The 25966-nt window shown below is 36.2% G+C and overlaps 2 protein-coding genes across 3 annotated transcripts; one reads left to right on the forward strand and one right to left on the reverse strand.

The window, feature by feature from the left end:
• Positions 1 to 15387: 15387 nt before the first annotated feature.
• On the forward strand, positions 15388 to 18009 carry THA1 (threonine aldolase 1). Its single transcript, XM_078981509.1, has 11 exons — positions 15388 to 15516; positions 15739 to 15806; positions 16073 to 16517; positions 16597 to 16708; positions 16791 to 16841; positions 16948 to 17019; positions 17111 to 17243; positions 17349 to 17407; positions 17483 to 17583; positions 17697 to 17763; positions 17861 to 18009. Exons 1-11 carry the CDS (start codon positions 15413 to 15415, stop codon positions 17894 to 17896), a joined length of 1248 nt encoding a protein of 415 aa, XP_078837635.1. The 5' UTR covers positions 15388 to 15412; the 3' UTR covers positions 17897 to 18009.
• Positions 18010 to 21288: 3279 nt separating this feature from the next.
• On the reverse strand, positions 21289 to 25448 carry LOC145032637 (Class II aaRS and biotin synthetases superfamily protein). 2 transcript variants are annotated; one of them, XM_078981510.1, is made up of 7 exons: positions 25196 to 25448; positions 23140 to 24488; positions 22872 to 23051; positions 22527 to 22781; positions 22311 to 22445; positions 21795 to 22214; positions 21289 to 21719 (listed from the first exon to the last, which is right to left on the reverse strand). In XM_078981510.1, exons 2-7 carry the CDS (start codon positions 24484 to 24486, stop codon positions 21417 to 21419), a joined length of 2640 nt encoding a protein of 879 aa, XP_078837636.1. In that variant the 5' UTR covers positions 24487 to 24488; positions 25196 to 25448; the 3' UTR covers positions 21289 to 21416. The 2 variants fall into 2 exon arrangements, with proteins under 2 accessions (XP_078837636.1, XP_078837637.1); XM_078981511.1 differs by lacking the exon at positions 25196 to 25448 and having other exon boundaries at positions 23140 to 24510.
• Between the last annotated feature and the right edge of the window lie 518 nt (positions 25449 to 25966).

The raw sequence follows: 25966 nt of genomic DNA on the forward strand, positions 1-25966 counted from the left end.
CGTAATTTGATCATGTAAAGGCCTTGGGCTTTAATGGAATAAAGTTTAGATCTTATTGGATGTTGATAGTGTTGGCTAAGTGAAATTATTTTGGTATATTTTTAAGTCATATGTAATTAAATAGAAGTGTAGGGCTTGTTAATACCTTCACGTGCATATAAAGATCATTGAAAACATACTTGGAATGAATAAGTTATGGTTATTTAATTTGGAATTAAATGGGTGAAAACGAGGTAGCGAGCAGGTCACCACAAGGTGGTCTTTCTCTCCCCTTTTCTTCAATAACCTACAAATAAAAAACCCATACCCAACTCCATCTAAAACCTCAAATATTTCTCTCCCCCCCTTCTTCCCTAATCTAACCGTCAACCTCTTTTCTCTAGACACACCACCACTTGCTTCTCTCTAAAACATCATCACCAATATTTCTCAAGAACTATCATTGGATCTCTCTCAAGAACCATCGCCGTCACCATACATGTATACTATCATTGTCGATAGATTCAAAATCAAGAAGAGTTTGTGTGTGGATGGTCATCCCTAATCAATATCACATAAGGTTTGTGTGTGTTTGAAGAACTAACAACAAACCCACAAAGACATTTTGGGTTTTCGTTTCTAAAACTAAGAATAAATACACATATATTTATATGTGTATGTGTGTGTTTTTCTCTCATATTTGTTTACCGAAATCCTACCAAAATTTTGGGTAACACATCTAAACTCATTTATAGATTTGAAACCTTAAATTTATATGTATGTAGTATGTGGGGTTTTTATGGAATTGAATATGAAATCATGTGTAGATATGAAATTATGAAATCATGTGTCAATTTGAAATCATGTGATGACTTCATTTATGAAAATCATATGTAAATTTGAAAATTTAGAATCAATAGTGCTGACAGGCGGTGATGGTGGTAGTGCTATTAAGTGGTGGTTACGGAAAGGGTTACGGAAAGGACAGGGGGTGGATTTTTGTAAATTTGTATTTTGTATTAATTTAAAATTGAAAAATAATATAAAATTATAATAAAAAAAACAAACATAGTAAAATATTACCATTTGCAATAAGTTATGAAAAAATAAACCACAAGGACTAACAACGCATGAAAAACCAAAAAGACTAAACGCGTAGTGGTTTAAATAGTTGCACTTAATAATTCTATTTTGGAAAACCACATGGGGACATGGACCAACCATATAGTTTTGTTATAATTTATTATTTTTAAAAATCTCCGCGATAGAAACCTCATGGTTAAGGTTGGAAATTTCATAAAAAAGTTTGAGGTTTAAACTATGGCTCGTCCAAAATATTGTTAGTGCTCGACACTTTTTCCATACGTAATAAGCACTAAAGCAGGTTCGAAAAGAGTTGTCCAAATGATACAATTTACCAATTTTAACTATTTAATAAAATGATATAGTAAAATGGTAAACATTGGTGGATCCACATAGGTGATGGAATTTTAAGGTTACAAAAATCAATGTACTTACAGAGTTTCTTTTAATACCGAAGGGCACATGCAACCTAATGATCTATGTCTTTACAATTAATAACAACATATTGTGAAACTAAAAGAACCCTAGCTAGAATCAAAATTATAAGATTAGGGTTACATACCTTTGTATAGTTATAGAAAACAATACTTTTGAATCCTTCATGATCTTTAGAGAGCTAGCACTAAGAGTATGATGCCTCTAATGGCTCACACCTAAAATCCTTTCCTTATCTCCAACCAGGAGGTTTCCAGAAACCCTGGGAACTCCTCCAAAACCATCCATACCATGGATGATTCTAGAATTGCTTATTTTTTTCAACTATTAAAGAATTACAATTCACCCCTTACATCTTTAATTAATTCCAGTTAATCATGAAAATTAATTCCAATTAAATTTGATTAATTCTAAATTAATTCTCATTGATTTCTTATTAATTTACTAATCATATAAATTAACAAATCACTTATTTAACCATTACTCTCATCTTAATTTATTAATCACATTATAAATTAACAAATCAATTATCTATTTCTATTTAATATATTAATCATATAATATATTAACAAATCATTTCTAGCTACTATTGGTTATGAGGGCAACCCAAAAAGGAATTTGATTTTAATTATAAGAATATATAATTTAGTTATTAACTTAGACACCTTAACCCAATAGTCTTCACTTGGATAAGTCTATTACTACAACTGCAAGTATAACCCTAAACCAAACAGAAACGTGTGCTTTCTGAAGCTACTGAATATCATTATTCAAATCAAACGTTGGCCCTAAGATAATTGATCAACCATTCCTTCATACTACAAGATATCATATGAACAGAGTCATATATTAAATGATCAACCTCATGTTCATTTGTTTGTTTATCGGTCTCTAATTTTATGATCAAATTTAGACTACAAAATTAAACACATCAATTTAGTCCTGACCAGACATGGTTCTTATAGATTAACACAAATTAATGAGGGGCCCAAAGATATCACTTTTCCTATTAAGGTAAAAGGAACGAATAAACTTTTACTACATAATTATAACCTTTACTCATTAAATCATACATGGCACTACATTTTATAACATCAAGTTACTGATGTATTTACGTAATACCAATACACAACCGACTTGCAAATTACAGCTTAGAATTACTTGTGATTGAATCCATGAAGTAATCTATAAGTGTGGGTCTATCCAATACTCAAAATCTCCATTTTCTAAGTACTAATGAATATTGCAGCGATCCATATGCAATGTCCAATCCCAATGGAGAATCTACAAATGACTCATAACAGTCATAATTCACTACTTACTTCAAAAAGTATGAGCGGCTGTAGAACTTTGAATAATAAAAATTACCCAGGGAAGTAAACATGCAGAGTGAAACATAATAGTAAATTAATTAACTATGGTATCATATCCTTTTAATATAAATAATTCCCTATTATTTAATCACCATAAAAATTACAAATTTATTCATTGTAGATTGTTTCGTGTAATCAACTAATCACTTGCATTAAATACAATAATTCATGCCATGTTATAAACATGCACACTATGCCTTTCGATGACCCTTCCAATGTGAATAGATCGACTGAACACTACTCTAATGATGCTTATTTCACAATTCCATATTCTTATCATTATCTAAGGTGAGTGTAATTCCATGTTTGCATGCATTGATCATTTGTGATGTCGTGGTTCCACAGTCAGAAAGACTGAACCTTCGATATTACATAATGTTCTTCTGGAACTTCTTACTTAGAACAATTGCATGGTTATGAAGTTTCAAATTCAATGTACACTCTGTATCATTCGATTCTAGGTATGAAATTATTTTTGTTTGTGTATGAGTTCTTGTTGACCACGGTGTGGTGAAGCCCCACCACGGCGTGATGATAAGCTTTTGGGCCGCAAATTTTTGTAAACCACCATGATGTGGTGGTGTTGTACTACGAAGTGCTGGCAGATGATGGAGAAAACCCTAGAGTTTAGGGGGTTGAGTCATATTTAAAGATCCTTAAACCCTCATAACCTCCCTCACATTAGCCTCCATTCCCCCAAATCATTCCTTGCAAACCCTACTCACCTTCCACCATTTTGATTTAGTTTGGTGCTTTGTGAAGCTAAAGAAGGAAGAAGAAAAAGGAGGAAGGAAGAAAAGATCAAGCAATCAAGTCCCTATTCTTCACCTTGGCACTCTTTTGCGCATATGTAAGTGTCCAAGACTTTATTTTTATCATTCCAAATTGTTAGATCTTGAATTTTGTCCCATTAGCTTCTTTTTTTTAATTGTTGGGATGGGTAGTCTTCATAAAGTTTGCAACTTTATGAATCTATATGTCATGGTGATCTAGTAGTGTCTTGGATTTGGACTATAATCAACATTTGATGTCATGCACAGAGATTAGGTCATAAATCCTCATTTTGACCTGATATGGGCTCAAGACATGCATTGGGCATATATGCCTATGAAGCACCAACCTTTGGGACAGTTTTGGTGTTAAAATCACTTCTGGAAAGGATGGAGTTCGGACTTTAAGGATTAAGTGATTATTAGTTAAGCCCTTGCATTATTAACCTTTATGGGATGTGTTTTGGACCATTTTGGGTAGTCCCAAAGGATAAAGTTGGAAACTTTATCCTTCTAGAGCAGATTTTGGACTAGATATGAGCTTTAGGGCTCTTGGAATTGTAGAAAACAGCTTAATGTAATAAGTTGTTAGAACTCAGGTAACCACAACGTGGTTCTAAGTCAACACGACGTGCTGGCTGGGATTTTCCCAACTGTTTGGATGATGGCGGAACACGACATGGCCAAGGGGCACCACGGCGTGTTGGAGTCAACATTGACTGTTGACTGTTGACTTTTGACTTTGACCAAGTTGACCTAAGGGTATTTTAGGTATTTTGAGTTGTATCTGGGGATTGGTCGCTATTTGATGAATAAGTGATGGCTAGAGATGATATTCGGAGTCGGGACCTATTTAGGTATTGTTTAGACTTAGAGGTGAGTTTCCTTACCATGTTTAGCATGTCTAAGGCACCAATGTCAGCCCATTATAAGTTATGCTAGTATACTTGTTTGTGTGACTCTTGTATGTGTATGTGCTTATATGATTTATATGTTGTGTGGGACCCGTTACACTTAGTGGGTGGGGCCCGATACACTCATTGGATGGGCCCCGCTATGTGTTTATTTATGTATTGTATGTGGTATGTTGTGGAACTCACTAAGCTTTGTGCTTATTATTTTTAGTTTATATTTCAGGTATTTCTGGTTCCAAATGGAAGGTCCCAGGATGATCACAGAGCACACACCACCTCATTCTACATTTCGTGATTTACTATGATATGATATGATGATTGATACATTTGTTTTATTTGGATTTTAAAGATGATGTTTTGGGATATTGGTTTTATCAATTTAAAAATGAAATTTTTGGGTCTATATTTTGGGACGTTACACACTCCTTGGACACTACTCTTGCATTAAAGTTTGCAACTCATATGTAGACTTTATATCCATCTCCCATTATGGAAACATTTCCATATTCTCATATGACCATCAATTCTAACTCATAATCATCTCAATCCAAAACGTGTCACTATGGTCCGTCCCAAATGATATCATACTTCCAACTATCCACAAGCAACCAATCTTCGGTAAAACCTTAGAATGTTCTTGACAGTCGTTTAACAACTTTAGTCACATAAAAATCTAATCCTTTTCTCATAATGCTCAAGACATTATAAAAATTACAATAAACAAATATTATAGCATATGTGATTGATCCTATATCTGAAGCATATGGGACTCGACTTGTTATTACCTGTACAAGGATTTAATATATTTTTAATTCTTGCTATAATATTTCTATATATTGAATATCCTATGTTGAACCATTTCAACATGATATTCATATATTTCTTTGACTAAGTTCTGTTAAACTATACGATCTAAACTTATAGATTTGAAATGAAGTATGAGTGCCTTCTATTTGTAAAATTTTGAAAAATTTTAAACTTTTAAAATAAACCCCAAATCATCATTGTTCACAAATTGTTTTCAAAATAAGTTTCACATCAGAGAAATCTTAAAATCATAAAAACAAAACATGATGAGGTGCACGATCACGCCTTCACCTTCCCGCGATCCTTTGAAGTACCTAAAACATAACCCAAAACTGTAAGTCTAAACCTTAGTGAGCTTCCCCATACCAATACATAACAAATAGTACAAATATAATAACAACATGTAATGGGTCCACAACTTTATAGACTGGATTACCCCTAAGCCCACAACATAAGTTTGACTTAGCCCCACGGGCCCACAACTTATGTCTGGCTTGCTCCCTGGTCTGACCAGTCAGCAGACTGAATACCGTTATGCCCTCAATACGAGTATGGAATGCCCCGCCCGACCCTCAACTCATATCTGGAACGCTTATGAGTCCTCAGTATGAGTCTGACATGCCTTCCCTGGCCCTCAACTTATATCTGGCATACTCCAGGGTTTGTTGGCTACAACACAAAGAAGTACTACCTCAACCCATCCACACAATATGTCGACATATAACATATAATATCATAAACACAAATAGGCAATTCATAGGTAGTCCTATAGATCTACCAGACTATCATAACGATACTAGCATGAATAACTATATCATACTCAGCATATTAGCAATATCAAGTTATCAAACCAATGGGTCGGCTTTGGTGCCTTTGACCCGAAAGTATAGTGAGGAAGACTCACCTCCCAATGTTGAATTGAACTGAAACCGACGACTATTGACTCACCGAAAATCCCGAACTATCATAATAAACAAACACTCAATCAAAAATTGGAACACCACTCTTGACTAAGGGACCAAACATATGGTAATTGTCCACTTCACCCTTTCCTTAATTGGGCCAAGACCCAAGTCCAAATCTTAGATCCAAAAGACCCAATTACTTAAAGGCCCATGATTGGCCCAATTTTCCGAATTGGGCCTAAACCCCTTATTGGGTCTCACCCGAAGATCTGGTCATCTAATTATCCCATAAATACAATTATCCATATGATTCAACAAGGCCCAAGCATCATGTAACATCCAAAAAATACAGGCCAAAAATTTCATTTTTAAATACGTCATTATAAAACCAACAGTGTAATAAAACATCTGTAATATTATGTCATGTCAAAACCAAAGTAGAAATAATCAAACTTGTTATCATAAAACAATATCAGAGTGTAATCCCAAAGATCTCATGTGCGGAAAACCATAGTGTGATGCGCTGCTATCAGATCGGCCCCTTTCCTTTAAACACGAAGTAACTGAAACCAAAACTGAAAACCATAAGCACAAAGCTTAGTGAGTTCCCCCATCATACCACATACCATACAAACACATAACATATATACTGCCGGGCAATTCTGGGGTGCCCGACCTACCCGGTACGGCTGTTCTGGGGTGCCGAACTACCCGTACGGCCATTTTGGGGTGCCGACCTACCTGTATCAAGCCATTCTGGGGCGCTGACCTACCCATGTCAAGCCATTCTGGGGTGCTGACCTACCCGTCGGTCCTAACAACCGACCCTCGGGGACTATTCCACCCTTACTGCTACTATCACATATATCATAACATAAACATACTATCAGACATATCTGGGGTGTCTGAACTACCCTTCGGTCCTAACAACCGAACTTGGGGACTATTCCCCTCCTACTACCACTATCACATATAACATACCATGCCAGCATATAAACATATCATCTCATACTGTCAGACATATCTGGGGTGTCTAGCCTACCCTTCGGTCCTAGCAACCGAACTCTACTGCTATCACATATAACATATCATGCCTACATATAACATATCAGGTAGTAGCAAACCTATATGATATCACAAAGACAATCATCTAACATACAACTCCTACTGGTGGGTTGGCATTGTGGCCGTAGACCCACCGCTACTGGAAGGTAACTCACCTCACACTGCTGAAGTCCCATAGACATAACCCCACATTGCTGAAGTCCCGCAGACTTCACCCAACTACTGCATGACAGACTCCCGAACTGTCAACACCAAAATAACACCCACTGAATAATTGGGTCCCAACAAATAATCTTAGATACTTACTTGGATAATTACTACATTACCCCAAGGTTGGCTTGATGCAAGCCCAAGGCCCAATCCTTAGGCCCAAAGTCCACTAGGAAATCAAGGCCCAACATATGGCCTAATTTTCCAAATTGGGCCCATGCCTATACATGGTCTTATTCTAAGGCCCAACATTATACAATCATTAAGGCCCAGCTATGGCCTATCTATGGCCTAATTTTCCAAATTGGGCCCAACCCCTTACATGGGACTTACCCTACGCCCATTAAATTATTTTAGTCTATATAATTATTCTTGGATAGCCTATTAATAATCCAATCATCAAGGCCCAATAGAAAGGCCCAACAATAAACCCAAGTGAAGTTAGGGTTTCATATAAAATACCGATTAGGGTTAAGTTTCCTACTTAACCTATTAAGGACTTAATCCATTAAGTCCAATATGCATAGATTAATTTCTTCTAATGATTATTATTTAATTTCTCCAGTTATTAAATAATTCTTGTATGTCCCGATTAATTCCCCAAATTAGGCTTTTATTGGCATAAGGGTTTTCCAATCCAAATACCAGCCCCTTTATCAATTTGTTGGGCTTGCAGGTCAATTAGGGATTTATTGGGCCTATTAGGCCCACTAGAATATCATTAAGTCCATTAGGGTCCGCATTGGGTCAATTTGAGTCCATTAGACCCATTAGAATTTTCACTAAGCCCATTAGGCTTCATTGGGCCCATTAGGGTTTCTAGCACCCCAAACGAATCAATCACAACGTGGCAAAGCACACCACCACCCGACACGACGGTCGGTGGCAGCAGCCACCACCCTACGGTGGTGGTTTGGTTTTTCTTTTTCACTATACCGATTGGTTACAATTACAATTCCCATCCGATAATCACACTCACACCCTAATCTAATTACAAACACATATACTAACTACATCAACACACACACACATGGTGGCAGCCACCACCTCACGGTGGTGGTGATGCCTTGTGCTTAGAATTCCGGCCAAACACACACTAATGAAATAAACACATACACAAAATTAACCCATACATCAGCATACACAACCGCTATGGAGGTCCTTGAGGTGGCAGCCACCATGGCCGACAACCATGGTGGTTCTTCCTTGGGTTTTTCCGGCAGCAACAACACATAGCGACGGACATGGCGATGGAATAAATATAAGAAGAAGAAGGGTGGCAACGATTAGAAACAGCTACAATAGTCGTGGTGGTCGCGAACGACGATGGCAACGATGGAGGGCAGAAGAAGGACGTCATCAGCAGCAGCGGCGTCGGAATAAGGGCAACAATCGATCGTGGTTTAGCCTTACCGGGCCTTCAGGTCATTCACAGCCTCATCTTCATCGTTCTCAGCTCCTCCCGTCAGTCCCAACGATTTATCGACTATCCTTAACAGCTCTAGTGGCGGCAGCGACTTCGACTAGAGACAGCAGTTGATCGAAGCTTCCACAGGTGGAGGACGAGAGAAAGTCTGGTGGTGGCGACTGAAAGGTTCGAGTATAGCGGTTGCCTCATCATTTTGGGTTAGGGTTTTGGTAGCGATGCTTTAAATGGGAAGGAAGGAGTCATAGGATTTAAATCCCACTCCACTCAAAACTTTGCTCTTTATACAAGTTTAGTCCATCCCTATAGGATCCTTTTCCAATCAAATCCTATATTTACCCATTAAACCCCAACATTAAAAATTCATTACAACTTAGGTACGAAATTTACCAATTTCACCACTGCTTCCAATATTTCCTCACAAATCCGATCCCAAGCTTACCAAACAGCCCCATAGCCTCAAAATCTCTTCAAATGAAGTCCCAAAAGTTACAATTTAGTCCCTGCCTTCATAAATACTTACAAATTAAATCTGAACTTACATTTTACCCCCGAATAATCCAACTTATGACATTTGGCTTCCCAAAAACAACACCTTGCTATATAATTATAAATTTTAGGGCTACGAGTCATTAATTAATTAATTTATTTGTTTATTTAAATAAACTGGCATTACATGTCAAAGCCCAACAGATGGCCCAATACCCGAAGCCCAAAATAGCTAAGCCCAATAGGCTGAGTACATGAGGCGTACTCAGTTGTACGCTTAGCGTACCCGCTTTGACCAGAAAACGTGACGCTGACCACCTACGCTCGACGTACACCTTGGTACGGCTAGTGTACGTTGTGGCCATGAAAAACTCCATTAAGTCCTTAACACATCCCGTCCAAACGTCCCAAGTCAGATCTACATCAAAAAAGATGTCTCAAACCATAAAGTTTCCAACTTTATGGTTATGCATGCCCAATAAGTACCTATACTCAAAACCATTTATTATCTTCACCATTTAAGACCTTTATAACATGCATGCAACCACTAAATGGGACAAGATAACATTTTTATGATCTAAAAAACCTTAAACCTTCTGAAAGGACGGATCCTTTGGTCTTAGAGTAGCTCAACTCATCAAGACAACGAAAAGGGACTTAAGCACACATAAAACTTCCATGAAAGATCTAAAGGAAAATACAAGTAAAGGTAAAGGATTTTTACCTTCTAGAGCTTCCCCAAAAGATGAAGATCTCAGATCCAAAGCTTGAATCCACACCAAGGCTCTTCAATGAATCTCTTCTTCTTCTTCTTCTCAACTCAAAGAACCCTCACACACACACACACAAACTCACACATATAATGCTAAGGTTTGGAAAACGACTCAAAGATATGGAGGCTAAAAATGTTGGGAGAAATGAGATATAAGGACACTTATATACCAACCAAACCTAAATATTAGGGTTTTCATCTGATGTGAGCACGCCCAGTGTACACAGGTGTACACCCTGTTTATTAAGCGCGCCTTGGTAAGCTCAGTGTACCATTATGTACGCTTAGCGTACTCCTACTAACCAAAATTGCAAAAATAGCCATTAGGGCACCTCATGGCTACAACCTTCTATTCCCAAGGACTAAAAAAAATACAAAAATAATAATAAAGGGAGGATTTGAAAATACCTGAAAGCCTAGGATGTTACAACTCTCCCCCACTTGATCTAGACTTCGTCCTCAAAGTCTGTTGCAACAAACAGATCTGGATGTTACAACTCTCCCGCATCTCGGTCCGACCCATGACCCTGTGACCAACCTCACCCCAACAGACTGGATTGCGACATCTCCTCCCATACAAAAGCTCAAAAGGAAGAGCACCAATGTTAGAGTGGAAAATGTTGTTGTAGGAGAACTCTGCAAGAGGTAGGTAAGAGTCCTAACTCCCACCAAAATCAATAACGCATGCTCGCAATATATTCTCGAAAGTCTGAATGGTCTGCTCACTCTGGGCATCAGTCTGCGGATGATAAGTTGTGCTGAAGTGTAGCCTTGTGCCCGGTTCCTCATAGAAGTTCTGCCAAAAACGGGAGGTGAACCAAACATCACGGTCTGAAACAATGAAGACCAGAACCCCATAGCGAGAAACGATATCGCGAATATACACATTGGCCAACTTCTCGGCCAACGAGCTCTCCCAAATTTTCAGAAAATGGGCACTCTTGGTCAATCGATCCACGATTACCCAAATAACATCAAACCTTGTCGTCTTCGGCAACTTGGTGATGAAATCCATCAAAATATGATCTCATTTCCACATGGGAACCTCCAGAGGCTGCAACTTACCATGCGGCCTTTGATGCTCGACCTTGACCATCATGTAGGTTAAGCACCTTTCAACATACTAATCTATCTCTCTCTTCATACACGACCACCAATAACTTAACCACATACCCCATACATCTTGGTGGCCCCCAGATGGATAGAAAAATGAGACTTATGAGCCTCCTCTAGTACAATCTGTCTGACCCCACCAGATATAGGAACCCAAACCCAACCATAACGGGTCAACAAACCACAACTGTTTGGAACAAATCTGGTAATCTCACCCCTGATCCTCTAAATCTTTCAATTCTCCTCTCGAACACCCTCAGTATGAGCCTCCCTAATCAAACTCACAAGTAGAGAATCCGCAGATATCCTCATATATGCCACCGGAACAGAAGATCCAACTTACTTGCGGCTCAAGGCATCCGCCACCACATTTGCTTTTCCCGGATGGTAAAGGATCTCACAGTTATAATCCTTGACTACGTCTAGCCACCTGTGCTGCCTCATGTTTAGGTTTGGGTGATCCATAATATTCCTCAAACTCTTGTGATCTGTGTAGATAGTACAACGGACCCCATAAAGGTAATGACTCTAATTCTTGAGGGTGAAAACCGCCACCACCAACTCATGATCATGTGTAGGATATCTCGTCTCATATGGCTTCAGATGTTGCGAAGCATAAGCTATCACTCGTCCTCTCTGCATGAGGACTGCCTCCAACCCGGTGATGGACACATCACAGAAAACCACAAAATCCTCAACTTCCTCAGGGAGGGTTAACATTGGGGCCTCGCAAAGTCTCTGCTTAAGGGTCTCAAATGCTAATTGTTGCTCAGGGCCCCACGTGATATCCATTCCCTTCTTCATCAGATGAGTGAGGGGTACTGTAATCTTGGAGAAATTCAGAATAAATCTTTAGCAGTACCCTGCCAAACCCAAGAAACTCCTGATATATGAGGGAGATTTTGGAACCCCCACTGCATCACCACCTCGATTTTGGCAGGATCGACCAAAATCCCGTCCTGGTTAACGAGGTGTCCAAGGAACTGAACCTCTCGTAACCAGAACTCACACTTCGAGAACTTAGCATAAATTCGTTCTCCCCTCAAAGCCTCCAAAATCTCACAAATATGCTCCTCAATGACCGAGCGATCGCGCATCAGCCTGCATACCTGGTTCATTAAATCCATAAATACTACAGGCGCATTAGTGAGCCCAAATGGCATCACCACGAACTTTTAATGCCCATAACGAGTCCGAAACACGGTCTTCTCCACGTTCTCCTCCTTCACCCTGATCTAATGGTACCTAAACCTCAAATCTATCTTGGAGAACCGATGCTCCCTGTAACTGATCAAAGAGTTCATCAATCCACAGAAGAGGATAATGGTTCTTCATCGTTAACTTGTTCAACTCTCTATAATCGATTCACATCCAGCGTGAAACAATCCTTCGCTCCGGATCTCATAAGGTTTAGAGCGCACATGACCTTTTGGTCAGCAGGGCATGAACAAGTGAAGAAGCATACTCCATATCATATAGCCACCTTATGGCCACAATCAGGTCCTGAACTCCATCGAAATTCGGGGGCTTCGTATTATCGAAGTCCCAATACTGAAAGGCTCGCCCTATCCCAACACCAGCAGCCATCACGGCTGCGCCGTCACGGCTGTGAAGGCTACATCAGTAGCCATCTCAGCAATGGTTGCATAGCGATCATCAAAGAACTCCATCATCGCGGTCTTGATAGACCCAAAATCTCTGGAATCTGGCTCCGAACAATAGCAACCACCTCCTCATGGAGGATCCTCGCGATCTTGACATCCAACTCATCCGATCCCATCTGCCTGTCAGCCCTTGGTCTTGACTCGGATCCAATCTCAACTCGTCTCGTAGTCACCATACTGAAAATACACCAGGAGGATATCAAAAAATCCACATAAAAATGGGGAACCAACTCCTAACGAAGCCCTAGGGGTTACAACTTCCTTGCTACACGCACGGGTCCTATGATTTCAGTAGTATGAGCCCATACTACCTTCCACACATGCCCGTTTTTGTCTCAAGGATCATCACAACGCCCTAAAAAATTATGTTTAATTATTTTTGTATAAACGTCTTTAAAAATTGTATCATCACAATGATCTTTATATTTGATTTGCATATGACTAAAACTAAATAAACTTTTGATTTAAAATTATTTTTAACTATTGTATGCTTAATTTCAGTAGTTTGCAGACGTTAAAAAACATAGGCTTCTTCTTGCAGTTTGTAGACGTTTGGTCCGACACTTCTGTTGCAGATATGGTCCATAGAATACAAACATTTTAGCTTCGAAAAAACAAACAACAACATAGTATCATGGAATGCATTTATCGCAATATGTTCCATCAAGTTTTCTTACAATAAAGCAATTGCCTTGTTTGTGGATATGAGATCCCAATCACTCTCTTCTAGGGTTAGCCCAAATGTTGCAACCATTGTCAACTTGTTACATGTATGTGGATGGAGGATGAAAGATGATTATGAAGGGTTGATAGTGTTAGAAGGTGGGATTGAAGGTGGTTTTAAGTGACTGATTTTGTGTAGATAAATGGTTGTGGTTGATGGTTGGTTCAAGGTTTTATAACAGTAGGTTGATATAAAGAAAATAAGGGTGGTTTGTGGTAGTTAGGATAGAGGTATAAGGGTGATAGAGAAGGGTTCCGGTTAGTGTGTGTGTGTGTGTATGTGTGTGTGTGAAAGAAAGAGAAATGGAGGATGATTAAATGAGTTGGCATAAGGGGTAACTTTGTTTTGTTAAAAATAATCATTTAAATCCGACAAAATCCATCTTATACCCCTATAAAACAACAAAAATAATTTAGGGGTTGATCAGGCCAATTTTGTAAATATTGTAGGGTTAATATTAAAAAAGGTTGAGATGCGTAGGATAAAATAGACGAATGTAGCTTATGGGTTGATTTTACCTTTAAAAGATTGAAGTAATAATTGACAGACTAGCTAAAAAGATAATTATCAGTGATAAGATAGTTAATAGTTGAAAAACTAATTGTTAGTTGATAATATATAACTTTTGGTAAAAGCGAGTTGATAAAATACTTGCAAAATCTAAAACGGAATGAAAAGGCATTTATAATAATTATTTAATATTAGAAAATAAATATATAATGCATTTTCATTAACTTAAATTAAAAATAAACATACAACAAAACAAAGTACTAAACATCAATAAATTTGAAAATATAATTATGCATCTAAGAAAATATTCCATTTAAATAAATTCTTTAAATTTTGTTTCTCACTTGGACAAAATTCAACCAGACCAATCTAGTATCCTCACTCGAATATATCCCTATAACTATAGTATAGCAAAAAAAACTAAAATTTTAGTGGTTAAATAAGAAAAAATTATTTATAATATTAAACTGAAAATTTTTCAAAATTATAATGTGTTTTTATAAATTTTGGCTTAAATAAATTATTAATGCATAAGCATATTATATGATCCTTTCCCATTATTATTAAAAAAAGATCAATAAACAAACAAAAAAGCGTAATATTTAATTTTTTTTTTATTATTCAATATCTAAAATATTTTTTTAAAGAACATGTATCACTTAAAATTTTCTATTTAAATTATATCATACTTTATATCTTAATGAGTTTTTTTAACTTTGTTTAATTTCGGTGACATTATGATTTTTTTATTTTGGTTAATTTATTTTTTAGTAACTATTAATATACCGATAAATGATATATTCTGAAGAATTTAAAAAAAAATCTTTATAAACTTGTTGAAATGCTAACATAAAGTAGTTTTTTAAAAAGATAATCTATAAGCTAAATTTTAACTTGTAAAATTATATAAAACATAAAACTAAAAACTAAAACTGATTATTTTAAAAAAAAAACATTTTGAGTTTAAATCTTTTGTTTGTATTTTTTTTCAGAAAAAAAAAATAATGAAAAAACAAATCGGAAAACTTATAAAAGTTTGTTGCCAAAACACGTTCTAGAAATCTCCGCAGTGTCATTTGCAATCCCAAATAAAAAAATAAAAATAAAAATAAAAAATAAAAGAGTAGAGTAATTGGAATTTTACAACTACCCAACTAAGACCTCAAAGTTTGCATGCATGTGTTGTGTGTATATATACACATGATGTGGCCATCGAATAGCTTGCCAACTACACAGCTTTCTCGTGAACCTTCTGATCAACTTTTTGATTTTGACGGGTACGTGATACAATTCCACTAACCAGTTTTGGAGTCTTTCGATCCAGCAGCTTGTGCTGATGTAATTTGTTTTGGTCCCTTTAATTCGTTGTTTTCGACTTTTGTTTATTTTGAGAATCTACTTGATGTTTTCGTGTTTGATTTTGCTTCAATCAATCAATTCCCTGTTTTTTTGAATATTCATTTGAATTACTGTTTCAATCACTTAAATTGCTTTTGTAGATTCTCTTTCTGCTACTTGTCATTTCTCTGTTCCGGATCAATTTCAGGGGGGGAGAATTTTGATCAAGGTATGCCTGCACTCCACTGTTTAACAGGGCTTCTGTGTTTCCTGTTAATTGTTTCAAAACTGGGTTTAATTTGGTGAATCTTTGTTTGAAACATTCCAGTATCAGATGCCTCGAAATTTATGGTTGATTTTTTTTTGCTTGAACAGTCTTTCAGTCCTGATAACTAGGATCATTCCCGCAAATTAGGGCCAGCATATTTCGTTCTGTACTGTGATAAATTGTTTATTAATTAAATTTATTGAAAGCTTACGATCTTTTTCCGGCAGCCATGGTGACCAGAACGATAGATCTCCGGTCCGACACGGTGACGAAACCCACCGAAACAATGAGATTGGCTATGGCGAAGGCGGAGGTGGATGATGACGTTTTGATTTACGACCCGACGGCCCGTCACCTCGAGACAGAAATGGCCCGAATTACAGGCAAAGAGGCCGCACTCTTTGTTCCTTCGGGGACCATGGGCAACCTTATAAGTGTTCTCGTTCATTGTGAGGTCAGAGGAAGTGAAGTCATCCTTGGCAACAATTCCCACATCCATATATACGAAAACGGTGGAATTTCAACCATCGGGGGTGTTCATCCGAGACCTGTAAAGAATAACGAAGATGGCACTATGGATATCAATCTCATCGAGTCTGCAATCCGAAACCCTGACTTTGAGATTTGTTACCCGAAAACTAGGCTCATTTGCCTTGAGAATTCCCATGCTAAGTAAGAATTTCCGTTTCCTTTTTCTAATGCTCTACAGGTGTATGACAAAATGCCTGACAGAGACTGCTCAATGATGCAGCTCTGGTGGGAGAGTTCTTTCTGTAGACTACACAGATCAGGTTGGGGAGCTTGCCAAAAAACATAACCTAAAGCTTCATATAGATGGAGCTCGTATCTTCAATGCATCTGTTGTGAGTTAAAGAAACCCTTTTCAAATTCCAACCTTCTTCCTCATTTTCCATCCATTCATTTTCAAGAATTTTTTTTTTTCAGGCTCTTGGTGTCCCTGTTCATAGGCTTGTACAAGCTGCTGATTCTGTTTCAGTATGTTCATTTCCAAAACCTTTTTCTTATAACCACTATAGAATGGAAACAAGACTTACGTTATATAGTTGTATAAAAATTGAATTCATAATTTATTGTGTTTCAGGTATGCTTGTCGAAGGGACTTGGTGCACCAGTTGGAAGTGTTATTGTTGGGACAAAGAGCTTCATTGACAGGGTATATAATATAGTTATAGTTATTAAAAGTTGACAAATTTTGGTTAATAGTTTTTATTTAAGTTGAAAGCTTAAATTTTTTATTGATATAGGCAAGGATTTTGCGAAAAACTTTGGGAGGGGGAATGAGGCAGGTGGGAATCCTATGTGCTGCTGCTCTTGTTGCTTTACAAGAAAACGTTGGAAAGCTTGGAAATGATCACAAGAATGCCAAGACTTTAGCTGGTAATAAATACTCCACTTCTTAAAGGGTTTTTATGTAAATATATTTTCTCTTTGGTTAAATTCTGAACACGCAATTTTTTTTTTTTTTTTTTTTTTTTTTTGTAGAGGGATTAAATAAAATCAAGGGACTCAAAGCGGATGTAGCTTCTGTGGAGACAAATATTGTAAGTATATCGATTGGTCCCCTTTTTTTTGTTCCATTAAAGCCTATGATAAGATATTAATTTGGTTTTGAGCAGGTTTATTTTGAAATATTAGAGGGTTCAAATATTACAGCATTGAAGTTAGGCAAATTTATGGAGGAACATGGTATACTTTTGATGCCGGATAGCTCATCCAGGTGCTATATTTTTATAATTAAAAAAAAAAAAAAAAAACAAGTGGTTCATAAATCATGAAATAGAATTAAAAGTCCATAGATGTGGATTCTGAGAATGAAATGATATTCTGTAGGGTAAGGATTGTGATTCACCACCAAGTATCTGCAAGTGATGTGCAGTACACGTTGTCATGCATAAAGGTACAACATGTCACTGCATACACTTTATCTTTTTTTTGTTGTTCTATCTACTACATTGTGGGAAATAAGTAAATAACGGGTTTCTATTTGGTTTCAGCAAGCTATGACTGGAGTTGAAAATGGTGGCAATTAAGGCAGATGTTAAAACATTGTGAAGATCATTTCCATTTCGATTTAAAGTTGTACATGTGTTTGGATTTATGTTTGAAGTTTCTCTCCTTTCTATCGATTGTTTCTTTATAACTATTTTTTTTTATGCTTTGAACAAAATACATATGATCAAATATTATGAACCGTCAAATTAAGATCTTAACATGGGCATTAAAGGTAAAAAAAAAACATTAAAAAATCAGTTAACATCGAATTCATCTCAGGGATTTCACAATTCACAATACATTGTTAGCAAGTTAACTTATGATGAACTTAACTTAACCATAGTAGAATGACAAGATGAGATACAATGAATTTGGAGTTGATTGGAGAAACAAAAGAGGGGCCACATTTAACTTTGTGAAATTCAATGGACTAGGAATTAAATGACGTTAGTGTATGAAAAGTAGAAAGTTGATGTGACAATTCATTACATTTTGTAGAGTTTAATTGACTAGTCATTAATTTGGGAAGTGGATGTTGTGATGCAATGGAATCAATCTTGGAAGATGTTTTAGGCTAACCATGGATGTACAACTAGTCTTGTTTTCACACAAAATCCACTAAATAATCACAGAACAGTTCTTAGCATACAACGAAATGTGAGGGAAACATCGAGCCAAAAACAATCCACACACAAGATCAGACTTGTACTGCAATTTCATATACAACCCTATCCACAGTGATCATTTTTAATTAGATAATGACGATGTAATCATACAATAAAAAAGTTACGCAGATAAAAAAGGTTTAGAAATAAACACAACGGGCTCACACACAAATACCCAAAACCAATGGGAAAATGACTTAGGAGACCATCGAAGTTTTAAATTGGTTAAAAAAAACCATTAAAGTATTATATGTTTAAAAAACACCATCAAACTAAGACATATGTTCAAAAAAACACCAACGAAGTATATGTGCCGTTCAAAAAACACCATCTCTATGGTTTGTGGTAATTTACATATTTAGTCCCTAATTTTTTTTTCTTAACTCGGACGTCCCTTTAGTTTAAATTTGTTTCGACTTCGGACCCTGATTGAGACTAATATACCCGTATTACTTTCATTTAACATTATTTTTTTTATTTTTTAATTATTTATACAATTTATTTTATTAATTATTATAAATATATCAATTGTATAAAAAATTAACAAGTAATAAAAATAAATGTTAAATGAAACTAATAAAGGTATATTAGTCTTTTAACTCGATCATGGTCCAAAGACAAAATAAATATAAACACTAGGAATCGTCCAAGTTAACAAAAAAAAAGTTAGAGGCTAAACACATAAGTTACCACAAGCCATAGAGATGATGTTTTTTTAACATAATATGTATTTCGTTGGTGTTTTTTGAATATATGTTTTAGTTTGATGGTGTTTTTTGAACATGTAATATTTGAATGATGTTTTTTGAACAAATTTAAACGGTCTCCTTATCCCCAAAACCAAAACACAAAATCAAGAAAATGATTTTAATTAAGAATATAGTGATTTACATGTTTGGTCCCTGGTTCTTTAAAAAATGTAACACATTTAGTCCAAAGGCTTGTTTGTTGCAAAGATGGTCCTCAAGTTAAACTATATTATCAATGTTAATCCCTCCATCTTCACTTTGTTTGCCACATGTCGTTAGGATCCCCTTATGTGCAAGTCACATAAGGGTATTTACATCAGCCCCCTCCCTCTCTAGTCTCTACTTCTCATCTGCTTCTTAAAGAAGAACGAGAATTGGGTTTTAGTCTCATTCTTTAAGCTTCATTAAAACAAGTCCTCTAATTTGGAAACTAACTTTTGTGCATGCGGTCGATTTGATGTGATACAAACATCTTGGATATGGATATCCAACAACCATGGACAAAGATTCTACTCATGCTCTCATGTGGTAATGGTTAAGGGCTTAAGGTTTGTTAGTTTCTTGAATGTAAGGTACTAAATGTTGATTTTTTGGCTAGTTTGATACATCTATGTGTTCAAGGGAAATGGATTTCAACCAAGAAATGCTTCATTCCATGAATTTTGTGTAAGCTAAAAGCAACTTTATTATTGCACAAATTGAAGAATGAAGCGTTTGGGTAGTTGTTATTCAACTGTTGGTGATGGTAACTAAGATGACTTAGTGGGTCTACATCATGGTTTTGGTTTAGTAAAGTTGTGTAAAAATGAATCAGTCTTTGTTTTGATGTTCATGGTTTTTGGTTTAGATCGTACTTTGAATAATGATTTTTGTATGGGAATGTTAAATGTAGTATACATGTTTCTAAGTATGAAAAAAAATATATTTATGGGTATGGACTGTTTCGTTTCCGAATTTGGTAGTTTGATGATTGTCAAAGTTGGATCGAAGTACATATGCACATATCCTGATCTGTTTGCTATCTTCCCACCTACACTTGATCCTAATTTCTTCTTTAGAATCCCATTAGAAGATTTAAGACTCACCTTTGCAACTCATAGCATTGTGACATTTAAAATTACATTTAGAGCATGTCATAGTTTATAATTGTTTTGATAAACTTGTTATTTTAAACCATTGTTCGACTTAAAACCTCATCATGTATTGTCTCTCTCTTCTTTTAAGGTCTTCCAATGTGCTTTTATTATAACGAGGTGCAACTAATGTTGTTGGACAATCACTTTTAGGCCATATGCTACGATCTTTAATTGATTCTATCTTGAATATGTATATTTCATTCCATATTTGTAGCAAGTAACACTTATGAACCCAAATTTCTGTATCCCCCAACTTCTTTACATTCTACGACATCACAATTAAGTAAAAAAAAAAAAAAAGATTGTTGTGCAAGGTAACCCTGTCAACTCCCACCTACATGAGCATCATGTCATTTTACTTGGAATTCCCACACTACACCACTTTGTAATGATTAGCTTGGGTTTTGATCTGAATTTTTTTTTGTTGATTTTGATGTCGAAGGACCTTTGGAGTTGCCAATTACCTTTTGCACATTCATCATGTGTTCCATAATTATTGTATTCCAAACGAGTGCATGATTGGTTTGTCTCCTCCATCCACATGTTTTTTGTTAAACACTTCACACGTGTTGTTTAAAACTTAAAAGTACATCACAACGTGCTCTACATATAAAATGTGAATTTGCCCATGATGGAATTTAATTATATGGGGCAACGCATGTTGTCCCACACTCCCACAACACAAAGAAACAATTTCTCTATTGTTAGGATTTACACCCTATTATAAAAATAAAACGGACAATACATAAACAGTAAGCTATCTTTTTTGTTCTTCTATCTACCGAGTAGCAGAAGAACATGGTGGCAATTTCAATTTTAAAATAAATGAAACATTTTAACTAGGGACGATTAAAAAAAAAAGAAGAAAAAAGTCAACCACTTGTGAAAGATATAAACCCAAATGTATCAAAAACAATGGCATTACAAGTAAAACTATAACAGGCATAACACTTCCAAGTTGCTCAATCAAATAGTAAACAAAAATAGCTTCATTTCCTTTTTCACAGTTTACCTGGTGTTCATAAGTCTGATGAGTTGATCCACAAAATCAGTCATAGAAGCTTCTTGCTCTATATTCGCCTCTTTATTCTTAATCTTAACAATCCCTTCTTTAATTTCTCTATCACCAACAATCACCATCCATGGAATCCCAAACTCTTTAGCTCGATCAAAATGCTTATTAAGCCTCTTATTCGCCATAAACTCTGCATTCACTTTGGCATCCCAACACATCTGAACCAGTTTAGATGCTAAACCCACATCATCCCCCAACACACTCACCAACACTTGTGTCTCACTCGCTCGAATCACCTACAAAAAAAACCAATCAATCAACTCTCTTTCTCTCACAGAATATACAGAAATACACCCAAGTTTTTTATTTACCTGATTTTCAACTTTTTGCTGTTCTTCCATTATTGTGAAGACACGTTCGATTCCCAAACTAACACCAATTGCAGCCACACGTTTTGTTCCAAACATGCCTATAAGATTGTCATAACGACCACCTGCAGCAATTGAGCCAACTTGTGTTGCACCCTTGAAAACCGCTTCATATATCACTCCAGTGTAGTAATCCAACCCTCTTGCTAAACTCAAATCAAGAACCACTTTGTCTACACATCTTTTGTCTAAACATTCGAATAATTTCTCCAAGTCTTTCAATGCTTGATTTGAAGCCTCGTTTTTCAGAAACACACTTTCTTCTTTTTTCAGTTCTGATAGTAGTGTCAAAGGGTGGCCTTTCAGACACACGTATTTACCAATTTTCTCCACTGTATCCACATCTAACCCTTTCTCTTCAATCTTATAACAAGAAAAAAAAAGAAGATAAGGTCAACCAATGTACACATCATGAAGGAACACTAACTAGAATGTAGAAGGATTCAATATAATACCAACCATTTCCTTTCTAATTTGGTCAAATGATTGTTTGTCTAATTTGTCAATACTTGAACAAATGGTTCGGACTTTGTGAGATGGAACACCACATATTTCCAGCATTCCATCCAGTAGCTTACGGTGGTTCAACTTCACCTGTGCACACAAAAGGAAAAGGGCAAAATGGGAAAAGAATCTTTATGTGAATGTGATGAATTGAACATGTAGAAAACTTACCTCATAATCACCGATGTTTAGCTCGTCTAGTAGTTCAACCAAGATTCTGACAACCTCAAAGTCAGCTGCTATTGTGTCATCACCAGCAATGTCAAAATCACATTGATAGAATTCACGGTATCTTCCTTTAGATGGGTTGTCTCTTCTGTAGACCTTTGCCATTTGGTATCTTCTGAAAGATGTCAGACCATTCATGGCAACATATCTAGCAAATGGAACAGTTAAGTCATACCGAAGGGAACAAATCTCTCCACCCTAAAAATCAAACAAAATGCATATCAATCTTCAATGCACATGTTTTTGTTTTTCCTTCAAAAATTACCTAATCAAGGATGCATATCTCACCTGATCAGCTAAATCATAAATCAACTTTGAATCTTCACCATACTTTCCTGTAAGAGTTTCTCTCAATTCAAATACAGGAGTATCAAGTGCCATAGCACCATGTCTCTTAAAAACATTGCCAATGATTGTGAAGGCTTTCTCCCTTACAGCCATTTGTTCTTTTGCAAAATCACGGGTTCCCTGTAAAGTTGAAAAAGATATAAATATTAAGAAACAAATGTCTTATCAAATATAAACATATAAGCATGCATGGTATCTATATTATTACCTTGGCAAGTTTGGGAAGCCTTCTGCTTTCATTGCTGTCAACAACTTCTTTGACTTTATCTAGTAGACTTTTAAAGTTGGGATCTTTCAAGTCCAGGAAGGAGAGGAAACCTTGTGCCACTTTCTCTACAAGAGATGAAGTATCAAATACCTTGATTTGTAATCTATCTTTGATAAACTGCATCAAAACAGATGTGCCTTTTCCCATAACCTTCTTTTTCTTGTCCTTCTTTTTATCCGGTTTCACATTTCCTCCATCAACACCCTCTTGACCTTTTACACTTCTCTCTCCATTCTCCATCAGCTCACTCCCCTCCAATGATAAAAAAGAAACCGTTGCTTCCCAAGAAAGAATCTTTCTCACAACTTCAAACAAAGCATAGATTTCATGCAATGATTCGATGTAGTTCTTTTTCATCTTTTTTGTTACAGAAGACATAACGGAGGCTTCCAATATGTCAAGACCAGGACATCCAGCATTGAAACTCTTAGCCAAATCAGGAAATATGTTGTCTTTTACCAAAGTGTTTGCTCGAAGCCAACTACTCTCACCAAGACTCTTGATAGCAAATGAGAGAGAAGAAAAGAGTGTGGTCAAATCCTCACTGACACTTCCATTTGCTAACAGAGTAGAATTCAGTGCAATCCGAGTTGATTGATGAACTGATTTGCTGAGAGATCTCAAACGACCATGAATAATGGGAATGTTATCAACTTGATCACATTGCAAAGTACCACGAAACTTTGATCCATTAAGCAAAACCTTCAAATCACTAGCAACAGAAGCCATATCTTTATCAGAAGAGCCATCACCAGAGTCTGTGAAGAAATTTAAGGCAGTTGAAGTGTCAGCCTTCAAGGCCTCACAAGACAAGGCTGCAACAGCATCTGCAACTATGGTTAATGAGGAGGCTGTGTAGTCAAGGAGAGCACAGATGCCATTAACAGTAATGTTAGGCCAGCAACCTCTTAACATATCAATGTTGGCATGCTTAACGAAATCCAGATCAAGTGTGAGGGTTTTAGTATCATTGCTCAAGATATCTGATAGCTGAGAAACAGCAGAGGAGGAGGGGGATCCACTAAGCAAGTGTTTGTACAGGAGTAGCAGAATGGAAGCTCTGGCTTCCTCAGGGGTTAGAAAATCAGGGACAGATAGTTGAAGCTTGGAGGGGGCTGATGCTGAATTGGGTTTATGATTGGAAGGAGATGAAGAGAGCCTTGCAAGAGCAGAAGGATCAATCTGGAGGAGCTGAGGTGGAGAAGCAGTGGAAAATTCAAAGACAGAATCTGAAGAGAGGGTTGAGCCTTTTCCACCTAGTGTCAGCACTCGTCTCTCACCTGCCATATCTGCACAAAACCAGATTTGCAAAGAATGCTTGTTGAGTGTTGTTATCCTAAATCAGATCAAAGTATTGTCATCATTAAAACATGGTGAATGTCGTCTGTTTCTGTAAAACATAGTAAAGGAAATCTGAGTTAAATATCTAATCCTATTTAGCAATGCAGATAGTCGAGATAGATAGATAGTATAACTGAGCAATTAAACACCAAAATACCTAAAACTACCGTTCTTACCCATGAATGTATCTATAAAAATCAAAATGGAGGAACAGTCATCTAACTTAGATCAAATTTACTAATTTAGGACCATAAAAATCAAATATTAGATAAACAGAAGAAATGCTCATCACTCATCAACTCGATCTAGACAAAACATTAGCAAATTTGTGGAAAAGGGAACATTTAACAGTGTGAAATCCTAATGAGTTGATTCCCAAAGTCGAACAACAAGCAAATGGAGGAACAATTCATATTACTCATCAATCAGCTCATTCTAGACAGACATTAGCAAATTTCTGCAAAAAATCATTTAACTGTATGTGAAATCATAATTACTTGTATACCAAATTCCAACAACAAGCAAATGGAGGAACAAATTCGATACTGAAGTCTGAATACTCAATAGATTGGCTGCTGATTTCCAGAGGAATTAGAAAAGAGAGGAAACAGAAACGGAGACAAGGAAGAACAGCCGAAGTCGAACAGGACCATACCTGATTTTCTTCTGTGAACAAGAAAGAACAGCAGAACAGCCGGTGGACAGCGGTGCTGCGGTGGTGACTGGCAGGCGTCCGACTAGAGAACGATAGAACGAAGATGCGGGGTTGATAGCTCTATGTTCTTGTCGGTAATGGGATGGGAAGGAAGGTGGCAGCGATGAGGGTGTTGAGTGTGCGTCAGGCGGCAGTGATGGTATGTCTAGGCCGACGGGAATGGGGAGGGTTTGCGAGATAAAAAAAGCGAGGTTTGGGGGTTGGCGTTTGTATTATTTTTAGGGTTTTGTATTTTATTATTTTTTTTTTAAATATTTTTGTTTATACCAAATTTTATAATATCAAATAAAGTTTGTTAACCCAAAAAAAAATAGAAAAAAGACTACACAAGTAATACTTTCTAAAATGACTAGTACGATAAAATTCTTAAGTTTTTAATGGGTAACTGAAAAAAAAATTTAATATTTTATTTATTATTGGTATGAGTATAATTTTCTTACAAAATTATCATTTTAAGTTTTTTAATTTTATTTTTTGTTTTTTATATATATCTTTTATTTTTTAAATTTATTTTCAGTTATATATATATATATATATATATATATATATATATATATATAATTTTTGGTTTTTATTTACTCTAATATATTCATACATTTTACACTTTTTGTATTTTTCTTAGTTTTTTTTCATATTTGTTTTTGTATTATATTTTAAAATTTTCATATTTTTTATTTTTTCATTTTTTTTGGATTTGTTTTCATTTTTTCG

Source organism: Lactuca saligna, chromosome 2 (genome assembly GCF_052625555.1).
Source record: "Lactuca saligna cultivar CGN05327 chromosome 2, ASM5262555v1, whole genome shotgun sequence".
NCBI classification, from domain to species: domain Eukaryota; kingdom Viridiplantae; phylum Streptophyta; class Magnoliopsida; order Asterales; family Asteraceae; genus Lactuca; species Lactuca saligna.